The sequence below is a fragment of the Anser brachyrhynchus genome (assembly GCF_964034855.1).
Source record: "Anser brachyrhynchus genome assembly, chromosome: 13".
Taxonomy (NCBI): Eukaryota; Metazoa; Chordata; class Aves; order Anseriformes; family Anatidae; genus Anser; species Anser brachyrhynchus.
In genome coordinates, this window is record NC_137708.1 from 19190910 (window position 1) to 19203309 (window position 12400).

Consider the following 12400-nt stretch of genomic DNA (forward strand, 5'->3'; position numbering starts at 1 on the left):
GTTGTTGTAGGTAACGGACGATCTCCACTGCCTGCCGTGCTTTCAGAGGATGCTGTGCCTCAGCCCAGCTGTGCAGCTGGAGGAGAAGCTGTTGATGGGGCCACTGGCACCACAGCAGGACCAAAAACTCCACCCGAAGAAGCGTATGCTCCCAGCAAGATACCAGTTAAGAGGAAATCAAGCAGAACTCTCCCCAGGTCAGAGCAGTTCGTGAATCATCTGGGGCCAGCAGAGAACAGCGTGGCAAAGAGGGAGCTGCTGGAAAGCCCCAAATCACTGACTGCAGAGGGGGAAAGCAGCCAGTCTGTGAAGCATGGTGTGAACTATACAATCTCGTCAATGAGTAATAAAGAGGAGGATATCGGCCTTGATCGGGAACACTTCAAGAACTTGAAGAACTTCTGGGAGAAGGGAGCAGACTCTGTGATGGTGGGAAGTACACCGGAGGACTCGAGCTCGGGGGAGGCAGATGGAAGGCAGTTCAAGCTGTGCCGCTCGCTCTCTGTGCAGTCAGCTCAAGGCCAGAACAGTGAAGAAAAACACAGTGTCTTCAACAAAACAAGAGCCCCTCACAAAAGGACAATAACTTTGTCTTCCAGCGAGGAAGAACCAAGCTACGTAGCCCCTTCAAGGAAGGGCTCGGTTGCCTTCATTCCCAGATCCACGTACGCCAAGAGCAAAGGAGGCCTGGTTACAAGAAACAGCTCACTGGGCGAAAGCAACGGGAAGCCTCCAGTGCCAGAGGAAGAGAAGGTGGCACAGCACAGCTCCAAGAAATCCAGATTGCCTGTGCGAGCACCTTCCATCAAAATCGAGTCGCCTACCAAAGAAGCGCCTGGCAGCACGTCTGAGCCAGAGATGCCTGCAGACAAGTTTGTCGTGGCAGAAAAACGCAAGTATGCAAACTGCCTGGCGAGCAGGGTGCAGATACTCATTGACCCTGCGCTTACAGATGATGAGAAAGAGCAAGGAGCTGACATGGGTACTCATGACAGAATGGAAATAAATGGAGAGCCAGCTGAGGAAAAAGCATGTGAGTCTTCAGACAAGCCAACAGGCAGAGCACCAGGCGGAGAGACAGAAATTGTTCAGGGAACGGACTCAGCTGTTTACTCAGGTACTGAGGGCAGTAACTGCACCCTGGGAAATCCCAATAGGGAGTCATGCCTACACCTGTTTTCTTCCCCAACTTTTCTGTGTTTTGCACATTTTATTCTCTTCTACATTTATCCTATATTAAAATTTGTGCAGAGTTAGCATGTGAGGAATGTGGTTAGCAAACAGCTCTGAAAACAACCGTTCTGTGTACTGCAGTGAAGTGTAAAAGTGGGCAGTGTGATATTCCCTTTCCTTCTCGCTACTGCCAGCCCTCATACCTTACCTGCAAGCACCTCAGCTCAGGACAGCTCTTCATTTCTTTAGCCCTACCTACAGCAGGTCACAGGAACTTATTTTACTAACTGGGAAGACTGTAAACATGTTTACTTGCCATGTGAATCCGCTACAACTTTCTTCAAGTGTGAATCTGGAGGAATTCCCTGTGGTGGTAAAGATAAGTCTGACACAAACAGCAGAAATAAAACATGAAACAAAGTTTAATGAATACATTGGCCATTATCCTACTTTGATATAGCTGCTGGCCATCAGTGTTTAAAGGACAGTTTGGGCCTTTTGGGAATCCACGGGTGAGTTTGCATCTTAAACTGCAGAGTGGAGTGAACAAGGAGCCTGATCTTTCGGGGTTCTGATTCCATATTCTCTATCACAGTGGTGTCAATAATACCAGCACTTTATCAGCCTCTTCCTCTGGGTTGACAGGCTCTTGTAGTGACTGCTATTATGGGCAAAAGTTCATGTTAATTGCAGTTCATTTTAAACCTGAGCTCTGCTTGCCCACATCTCTGCTCCCTGCCAAGCAAAAACTTACCTATGAAGAGAGATCTCCCTATCTCCTTTTTCCAAATTTTCGGTCCTCGTGTACCTGGGTAACACCTATTTGAGAGGATTTTCCATGGACTCATCTAATTTTGATCTGTAACTGTGGCATTTCTGGGCTTATTTCCCTCCTTTTTATAACATGTCCATGAAAATCCTCAGTTGCACTTCAGCTAAACACAAACATTTCATTTCTATACCAGGTCATTGTTGTATTTCTCATTTTTTTCATTATTATTACATTAATTTCAGGTTGGTATTAGCAGATGGCTGTATTCCACTGGAAGCTCTTCACAAGTGCTGGTCTCTTTTGGGGACTGGGTGAAGAGTTTTTTTCAAGGAGAGATGTTAAAGCTGATGATATGCAGGTAGCCCTGTGTAATGTAACTGCAGCATGCTATAAGCAGAGCTAACAAGCCAGGGGAGAAACACACATGCATGCTTGTTGACACACTGCCCGTTTGTGTTTTTTATTTACTGTGTTGATTTGGCTTTTCATATATTCCAGAGGAAGATGGAGATCGTTCTCCTGCTGCTCAGGCATTGGCCCGAGCAAATAACATCAATCTTGCAAAGAGCATGGTGAACATTTACACAACCACGGAGAGTGAGTAACATCTTTCTGCTTTTTGGTTTATGTTCCCTGAAGGCAATATATTATGCCTGAGTTCTGCATCCCTGGTGCTTCTGTGCTTGTACTAGGCAAGAAAGATGACATATGGTTTCATCATCAAATTAGAGAGCTTATAGTGCCTAAAATTAAATTCAGAGCCAGGAAATTGCAGCTAGATTGATGGTATGTTACTCAGTGTGTTCAGCAAAAAATTGTGAGGGCTTGAACGGGTTGGCAAGAGGATTGTACCCATCTCTCCTCTTCTCCCACTAAGTACTGTGGGACCTGGGTGGCAGCCTGCTCAGCAGGTTGATCAGCCTCTCCCCTCGCCCAGAGCAGACCCAGTTTGCTGGTGTGATCTCCTCAGCTGCTGGCTGGGACACACTTCATGGTGCCAGTTCCTCCTGGAGAAACCAAGAAAAGCTAAGGAGAAGGCAACCAAGAAAGCAGCAGCAAAGCTGAATTAGCCCATGGCCAAAGAACCTGGCTGTGCCAACAAGTGGCCCAATAAAGCAGCAGCCAAGGGAGAGGGACCGAAGGAAGGCAGCAGCAGCAGCCTCGGTGACCAAGAAAAGCAGTAGAAATCCACGGAAGATGAAAGCTGACAGGCCCAAGAGGGCAGCTAAGGGCTTGCTTAAAAGCAAAGTGGTAAGGCCGAGGCTGCCAGGACTGAGGTGGAAAGGTTAGGAAAGCAATGCTCAAGGAAGGGGAAAGCAGCTTAGAGGAAACAATAGGGCTTGTTTAAGGGAACGTGACCCCTGGCTATGGGATGGAGAGTCCCCTTCAGGCTGCCAAAAGCAGCCCGTGGATGGGGTGTGCTGCACTGCCCTGTCTGCTCGTGGCTGAACCACACCATCCTGGAGCCTGGTGCCGAATGCGTGCCCTGTCAGATGGTGCGGCAACGTCTGTCACACAGCACGGTGGCTCAAAGCTTCCAGTCCTGCTGTGCTGCTGTTCGGTGATGTGGCCTTCATGCAGGCAACCAAGATTTTAGACTTCTCCCATCACAGCTTATTTAGAGCCACAAACCTCATCCTAGGAAACCCTCTCCTATGGAGTTGCTCCTACTTGTTTCCGGTATAACCCTGCAGAGAGGGCTAAATGTAACACTTTACTCTTGGTTGGAGATAACAGTAAATGCCTTTGCTATCAGAGCAGCTTTTGGGCATTTTGAGCATTGAGTGGTGTCTCATCCAGGCTTAATACAGCAAGTGTGTTTGTGCATGTGTCACCTAAAAACAAGCCAGTTGTTTTGGGATGAAATTAGTCATCAAGGAAGTTATTGAGAAAAGGTAAAGATAGAACAAATAGGTTTATATTGTTTACAAGATGCTATGAGATGGAAATATGTGTTTTTTTTGTTTTTTTTTTTTGACAGGGATGCTTTTATTCTAACTGAAATCTATGCAGCTAGAGAATCTGGTAGTCGCACATCTTTAAGCTAATGAATGAATCGAATTATCCACTAGGGGGAGTTTGCACACTCCCACACATCAAATGAAAACATGCTGAAAATAGCTTTAGAGCATTAGCTAGCAGTCTGTGTCTTGAGGAGGGCTCAGCTTCAGTGGCCAGCAACAGAGATGGGGCAAGTGCCTCTCACAAGCTTTTCCTCCCTCCTTGTGTCCTTTAACAAAAATGTGACTGTCTTGTATTTTCCTGACTCTGACAATTTATCCTGATGCCGTTTTTCTGTTTGTACTTGCAGCATACAATAAACCTCATCTGATACCTCATCAGTTTCTTGAACCTGAAAGAGTCAAAGAGCTGAGCAGATCTTCTCCTCTCCTGTTGTCTGAGGTAGGATAGATACCAGAAATGGCTGGAATAATGTTCACAGCATCCCTCAAATAGCAGTCAGGTTCATGAGAATCTTTTTCCAGGAGGCTGACAGTATTTGCTTTTGACCCTTCAATCCTGTAGGAGTTTTAATGTTTCCCTCTGCCTCAAACCACGCTATTACCTGCCCTTCGCAAGAACCCAGGTGGTTGCATGCAGCTCTGCTTGGAGGCAGTTAATGATGACGTTTGCTGCCGGTCGGAGGCAATGCCTCTGGGGAGATTCCCTGCACTCTCCTCCACTCTCGTAACCTGCTTGCTGCTTAATGGGACTCTGCTGAGCTATTGGTTTTTCTCTGTAGTGTTGCAAAGTGCTCATACAGCACAGCTTAAAGATGCTTATTATTTTCTGAGCAGACAGAATCAGACACGGCTTCGGAAATCAGCTTCCAGTTTAGCAAGCACAAAAAGACGCCCAGCATTGGCAGCCACTCCTCCGACATGGCATCTGTCTCCTCGGTAGGTATTTAACACGTACATCTCTCTAGAAAGGGTTTCTCCGTTGGATACAGTGACGCTGCATTTAGGCTGTTACCGATGATGTGGCCTCTGGAGTATCCTGCTGTTTTCTGCATGGTACTTTATTAAAAGAACGGTGATGTTTAATTACTTACTTGCATTAAAGAAGTGTCTTCAGGTACCATCTCAAATTAGGGAGCCACTGGGTCGTTCTTAGACAAATTCAGAGTAAGCAATAGCCCCTGCTCCAAAGTGTGGATGCTCTGAAGCCTGGCAGCATGTGGGAGAGAGGGGTGGTCTGTCTCTAGGTGGGGAAATGAGGCACACAGCTTGTAAGTGACTTGTTTGTGGTCCACCTCCCAGAAAGCTGAGACTGCAGACTGGTGACCTCTGCAAGCTCCTCCTTCACTTTGTTAGCAAATTAAAGGGAACTCAGAACTGAACAGCAGCAGTATGATTTAGAGATTTGCCTTCTAAGGAGAGTTGACAAGAGCTGAGCGTGTTTAGTTAGGCATTTTAAAAGGCTTCCTTAGAGATTCCTTAGGCACAGTGTTTTTTGGGAGCTGCTTAAAAGTGCTTTAATTTGCTGTACTACTGTTATAGGTATCTCCAAATTGTATACGTGAGATTTAAAGAATATAAGTGAAGCAAAGCATGTAGAGAGAGGTCGTGACTGTAGATAAATATGTTAAAAACAAAACAAAACTGAACTTTGGGGTGCATGAGTCTTTCTCGTAGTCTGCGGAGTCTGAGAGCTATAAATGAGCCTTTTGTGTCCAAGCCATGTAGGTGTTCTTGAAGACCTCATTTAGGATTCTCTGTTGGATTTAATATCCTGATGGGATGATAAATGTAGCTCCAAGGACTGAGGGGAGATATTTAGCAGATTCTTGTAGGTTACCATAGAAAGAAATTGAGAAACAAAAGAAGTAGGGGTGACAGAGAAGAATTGAGTTAATTACTGGGAAAGTTTTTTGATAAATGCTCAGGATTGTACCACAGAAGAGTGCCAAGAGGGTTAATTATTTGCTGGTTAAAATGCATTAGCTTTTTTGTTATCCCATCAGTAATCATGAGTGATTGGCCTGATAGAAAATTCTCATCTTTCTGGGGCTGTGTTTTATTTCTGTTTCATCACTTTCTACCAGCGAAGGACTTAAAGCCTTGGAAAACAGAAAGTCAAGGCCTGTTGGCAAATGCAGTTTGTTTTGGGAAAGCAAGAGACTCTTTGGTGCCTCGTTCCTGTTACACCTGCAGAAACCTCATTTTCCTGTGCATTTGTGGCAAGTAGATTCCCACAAACTGCCTCTGGTGGGACAGTGGCTCTTCAGGACAGGGGTTATTTCTGTTTCTGTTTTGCACAGCTCTCTGCACTTCGTGAGCAAGCAACAAGATAGTGTTATTTTCTCCTATATTTCTAGTCTGATATGGTTCTTAGTAGCCTATTTTTAAAATTGAATGACAATTAGGTGACTGTATCTACCAGAAGTAATAAATTTATATAAAGATAGTTCAAGTTCTCTCAGTATATTTATTTCTTAGTGATGAGACTGGGTCAGGAAAGCAGCTGTTTGTAGGGTTAGTGTAGGGAAAGGGAAATTACCTGTGTGCTCCCACAAGAAATATTTGGCTCTGTTTCCCAAGGCTTTGGGATTTAGAGGTGAAAATCTTCTCTGTTCAGTGGGCATTTGGGAGAACAGTGCTTCTTATTGCTGGTCAAGGACAGCACATCCTTGTGAGACCTTTGTTCAGGTCCCCAAACCCTTGTGTGAGCACAGCTGCAGACATGTCAAGGACTCAAACCTACTCAAGGGAAGAGAGAGCAGATTATTTATTCTCTGGCAGTGCACATCTTTGTGCAGAAACAAGTCGGAAGAGTGCCTATTTCAGTGGCACTGACCTTGTTCTCCACCTGGCAGGTGAGTGGCAGTGTGCTCAGTGTGTACAGTGGCGATTTTGGGAGTGTGGATGCCCAAGGTACTGTGGAGTTTGCACTAGATTATGACGAGAAGAACCGGGAGTTCCAGGTTCATGTGTCCCAGTGCAAGGACCTGGCTGTCGTGGATGAGAAGAAAGGCAGATCTGACCCGTGAGTGATGCTTCCCTCTGGTGCTTCATGGCTTTTCTAATGCTGAATTTTGTGTTCTAGAGAATTTTCTTTTTTTCTTATGAATTTTCTTTTTAAATGCCATAATTTCTTCCTTCCTCTAGAATTCTGTTGTGTGTTTACTGCTGGGTCTTTCCTAGCTGATGGTTCTGGAGCCATTTGCATCAGTAAATATGTTGTCATAGACTTAGTTTTGAATAGGATTGAGAAAGCTTTGCTCACTACAAGGACAATTCCTGTTATCACTGAAATATGTTCTACATGTATCCATGTGAACCTTGGTCTCTCCATGGTGAATACACATTGGTAATAACCAGTGATGTAGACACATGTTTATATGGGAAGAAAGTCTGAAAAGAAGTGTCATTAGAGGACACACTGATAATTGAACAAAGGCTAGTGATCTCTGTTCGGTGGATGATGAAAAGAACCTTGGATTTGAACCTTGAAATAGAGAGATTTATAATCAGGCTTCTTGAGACATTCTACTTCTTCTCTCTAATTTCACCCTGATGTTGAACAGAAAGAAATGCTGTAGTTGTGGGCATTTCAGAAAATGGGTATACAGCCTTGCTGGTTTCCTATGCTGCCTAGAGAGCTGCTTGTTCTGAATGTTGGTGGCATCCACCCGTGCCCAGTGCGATTTATAACTTCAAGTGCAAGCCAAGTTAATATCCTAGCAGGTCTCTTAATTAGTTTTGCCTCCAAAGAGTCAACTCCAGGTCTTTTGTTCCCATAAATCCCATGTCACCATCCAGAAGTCTTTACTTATTAGAGCATGGCAATACTGAACGGTATCCAGCTGAAGTTTTTTTTCTTTTCCAGGTATGTTAAAACTTATCTGCTCCCAGACAAAGCTAGAATGGGTAAGAGGAAAACCTCAGTGAAGAAAAGGACAGTGAATCCCATTTACAATGAGGTGTTACGGGTAAGAACACATACCTGCCCTGAAAACCTGTGTGGTACCAGGGCAGATCTGGAAGGAGCCTGCCTTATTGGCTGGGCTCCTTCACCTGCCTCTTGCTGCACTGCTCTCCCCTTGGGTTGTGAGAGAAACTGGAGAAAAAAGTTGAGCAATCTGACTTCTTTTTCTTCCTCTAGTACAAAATAGAGAAAATGGTATTGCTTATCCAAAAATTAAACCTCTCTGTTTGGCACAATGACCCACTGGGACGTAACAGTTTCTTGGGAGAGATTGAAATAGACTTGGCCAGCTGGGACTGGAGCAACAGGAAACTCAACTGGTACTCGCTGAAGCCCCGGGTAAGTGCAGCTCAGCTCCAATCCTGCTTCCCAGCCCAACCCTGAAGCCTTTAGGAGTGGCAGAAGTCCTTCCTGGTAACCTTGCTCTGAATCCTCAGGCTTTTGGTTCTGAGGGACTGAGTGTGAGAGCAAAGACACAAAGTAAGGAGCTGTCCCGGCCATACAAAAGCAGAGTTTGTCCATTTGTGCCCCTGCATTAAACTCAAAAGCTGTTTGCCCTGCTATGTTAACAAAAGCCCTTGCTTACTCAGTCATAACTCTTTCTGTTTCAGAGCCTTTCTGCTGTTAATGGTGTGGATCATCGAGGAGTGATGAATTTGTCTATTAAGTACGTCCCTCCAGGAAGTCTAGGTAAAATTCATTTCATACATTAAGAAGCATTGCCTGCATGTTGGCGTGCAGCTCGCAATGCCTCATCTGTGTATGGGCTTGTTAAAGAGTAATGTCATTAGAGCAAGATCTTAGAGATCGGGGGCAACCACCAGTGTTTGATAGTGCCACCTGCAGACTACATCTGCTTTTCACATCTAGATTTAGGGGGAAACTGGGTAAACGGAGGGAGGGTTCAACAAGGCTGGGAGATGAGTGGCTGGAAAGCTGCCTGACGGAGAAGGACCTGGGAGTACTGGTTGATAGGCAGCTGAATATGAGCCAGCAGTGTGCTCAGGTGGCCAAGAAGGCCAACAGCATCCTGGCTTGCATAAGAAGCAGTGTGGCCAGCAGGTCTAAGGAGGTGATTGTCCCCCTGTACTCGGCTCTGGTGAGGCCGCACCTCGAGTACTGTGTTCAGTTTTGGGCCCCTCACTACAAGAAGGACATGGAGGTGCTCGAGAGAGTCCAGAGAAGGGCAACGAAGCTGGTGAGGGGTCTGGAGAACAAGTCTTACAAGGAGCGGCTGAGGGAGCTGGGATTGTTTAGCCTGGAGAAGAGGAGGCTCAGGGGAGACCTCATCGCTCTCTATAGGTACCTTAAAGGAGGCTGTAGCGAGGTGGGGGTTGGTCTATTCTCCCACGTGCCTGATGACAGGACGAGGGGGAATGGGCTAAAGTTGCGCCAGGGGAGGTTTAGGTTGGATGTTAGGAAGAACTTCTTTACTGAAAGGGTTGTTAGGCATTGGAATGGTCTGCCCAGGGAGGTGGTTGAGTTGCCATCCCTGGAGGTCTTTAAAAGACGTTTAGATATAGCCCTTAGTGATATGGTTTAGTGTAGGACTTGTTAGTGTTAGGGCAGAGGTTGGACTAGGTGATCTTGGAGGTCTCTTCCAACCTAGACGATTCTGTGATTCTGTGATTCTGTGAAGCTTAAACTCACCAGCTGTTATGGACACTGCAAGCACTGTCGGGTGCTGTGATGCTGTAGCAGCAGCACACAACCCCCCTTACTGTGGGGCAGGTAGGAGGTCGGGTTTGCCCAGCAGAGCCTTCTGCTTTCCTGCTTCTAAGCAGCACTGGCAGGTTATGTCAAGGACTGGCAGTCCTCTGCAGCTGCACAGGGCTGCAAGTAATGCTGCAGCACCCAGGCAGAGGAGTGCAGAGCTCCTAGGGACTGAGTCTGCAGAGAGGTCACGTCGCTGCTCCCTCAGGTCCCTGGAGAGGACGCCTGTTTTCTTGCTAGCTATTGCAGGAACTGACATCAGAATTTTTCTCTTGTCCTAAATGGCAGGTCCCAAGAATCCTCCCTCTGGTGAAGTTCACATTTGGGTCAAAGATGTCAAGGACCTGCTGCAGTTGCGTCCTTCTGGAGTTGACTCGTTTGTGAAATGGTAAGTGCCTGAGCACGGTCTTGTCTTAGATGATGGGTCTGTGCCTCCACAGAGCAGTATCTTTTCTTCTCTTTTCTCAGGCTTACTTACCTGTGTTTCCATACTGTAAAGCTGTGTAGGAGAGAATTGCCCTTGTTACTATCCTGTGGCCATATTAGAAAAAACATTGCTGTGGTAAAGCTCTGTCTGTGACTCACTCAGCATCAATAACACCTGAGTGAAAGGAATATGGGGGGCCCTGTACCTTGCTTCAGTGTTTTCATATGAAGTCGTGAATTTCGAAGTGATAAGGACTTGCATGCAAAGTCTGGGAATGCATTAGGGACTTGCCAGAACTGACATACATGCAGTTGGATCCTGCTTTGATCTTGTCCAGAATTCAGTGTGTGCACGTGTTCTGCAGCCTGCGACATCAGTACTGCCTGTTATATGGCAGGAGGTGCTACAAATACTTCAAAAAATTAAAAATAACTCAGATTTTTAAGATTTTCTGGCTCTTTGAAGTCCTCAGTATATTTTTATATGTTTTAAGAGAATATTCCTGCAAAAACGTTTGTTGCTCAGGAAGCTTAACAGTCTGTTTTGAAATGATCTTTTGGGCATTTGTTTGATGAATATTTATGAAAACAGAAATATGTGAAAATAGTGTCCATTTTTAAAATGTAAAGTGTTACTTTGAAAAAAAATACCTAAAGCAGGAAATTTTAAAGTAAGTACCCTTCCTTCCTAAAAATGTTTGCTTTAAAATTGATTTTCTTGGGGAAAAAAAATAGCCCAGGGATTATCAGAGAATCATAGAATGGTTTGGGTTGGAAGGGGCCTTAAAGCTCATCTGATTCCAACACCCCTGCAATGGGCAGGGACACTTTCCACTAGATCGGGTTGCTCAAAGCCCCACGCAACCTGGCCTTAAACACCTCCAGGGATGGGACATCCACAACTTCTCTGGGCAACCTGTTCCAGTGCCTCACCACCCTCAAAGCAAATTATAAACATTTCTCATTAAATCTATAGAGATTTCTTACTTTGAGATCCAATTCCTCCTTTCTCCAGGCCTGAGCCTTGTTTAGACCGAGGAAGTTTGTAGGAACAACTCAAACCTCATGTGATGTTCTGTACTACACGCTGTCCTTTTTCTTCTCTCAAAGCTATGTGCTTCCAGACACGAGTAAGAAGAGTTACCAAAAGACCCGAGTCATCAAAAGAGACACAAACCCTATTTTCAATCACACTATTGTGTATGATGGCTTTCATACAGAGGATCTAAAGGATGCGTGCGTTGAGCTGACTGTGTGGGATCATGAAAAACTAACCAATCATTTCCTTGGAGGAATCAGGCTGGGCCTTGGGACGGGTAAGTGATTTCCGTTACATTAAATGAATGCCTTTACTCTATTGCTGAGCCACGAGGTATAATGGGAAGTTGCAGGAAAATTCCTGTTGGTGAGAAACCAGGTATGGGGAATCTCAGTAATTGGTGAAGGTCTTGGTACATGCACTGTGTCAGGGTTGTAGGGGGCCCTGGTACTATGATAGCAACCCTCTATGCCCACATTTCCTACCAACATCAGCTCCGAGGTTCAGCAAAACTCAAGAATCAACTTGAGTCCAGCAGAATCCAGGCTGCATTACAAATCAACATTATATTGCTGCTCCTCCCAGTGAAGAGTGCTCAGAGTTGAAGACAAAGAAATTGAATGCCGTGTGAGACAGCACCACCTGGTGACTCCATCGTCACCTCCTCCCTTGAAATGCTTTAGTAAGAGCAGTAACTAATATTTGAAAAACAGGGATAGATGCACTAGTTGTTCTGGTCTCAGTCATTACTGAGAGAACACCAGCACTGATCAAAGCACAAATTGAAAGAAATTGAGTTGTCCGGGTGTAGACTGAGGTGGGTTTTTTTGGTTTTGTTTGTGTTTTTTTTTTTGATTTTACTAATTTAGATGATGAAGTGCTAAAAGACAACAGCAGAGGTGCCATTTGCTACACTGGGAGAGAGTTGCTGTCTCTGGGAGTTTATGGCATGAGTTTCCAGTTGAAAGAAGGACTTAAACCTGTGGTTAGCTGGAAGTGTTTTACCTCATTGGGGTTACTCACCCTTGAAGATAGGAAAATTCCAATATTTTTAAGCCTAAATTGGAAAAAAACAGATGGGACTATCTCCCATAATCAAGTCCATCATGGAGGTTTTGTCCCTCTCTAATCATCCTGTCCAAGCTTTCAGTGTAGCCCCATACCTAGGTTTTGATGGATAGCATGTTCATCTTTGTATTTTGGCGAGTGGGAGGTCTAAGGGTTTTTAAACAAAGTATACTTACTATGAAGCAAGAGGAGTCTCTGAGAGATGAAAGACAAAAAGAAGTTGTCAGAGCTTTGTAATAAAGAGTCACTGTCCCTTGAGGGTATCAGGAAGAGACTTA

At 45.1% G+C, this 12400-nt stretch overlaps 1 protein-coding gene across 9 annotated transcripts in view; it reads left to right on the top strand.

Annotated features, from left to right (window-relative positions):
* The window catches only part of LOC308176990 (synaptotagmin-like protein 2), a 72098-nt gene that overhangs the window by 55271 nt on the left and 4427 nt on the right, over window positions 1–12400 (top strand). For all 9 annotated transcript variants that reach the window (XM_080553530.1, XM_080553531.1, XM_080553527.1 and 6 more), the window contains 10 exons: window positions 11–1117; window positions 2444–2542; window positions 4257–4348; window positions 4744–4845; window positions 6765–6934; window positions 7778–7880; window positions 8054–8215; window positions 8488–8566; window positions 9878–9977; window positions 11126–11331. In XM_080553530.1, the coding sequence (XP_080409656.1) occupies window positions 11–1117; window positions 2444–2542; window positions 4257–4348; window positions 4744–4845; window positions 6765–6934; window positions 7778–7880; window positions 8054–8215; window positions 8488–8566; window positions 9878–9977; window positions 11126–11331 (2220 nt within the window). The remainder of the gene's footprint in view (window positions 1–10; window positions 1118–2443; window positions 2543–4256; window positions 4349–4743; window positions 4846–6764; window positions 6935–7777; window positions 7881–8053; window positions 8216–8487; window positions 8567–9877; window positions 9978–11125; window positions 11332–12400) is intronic.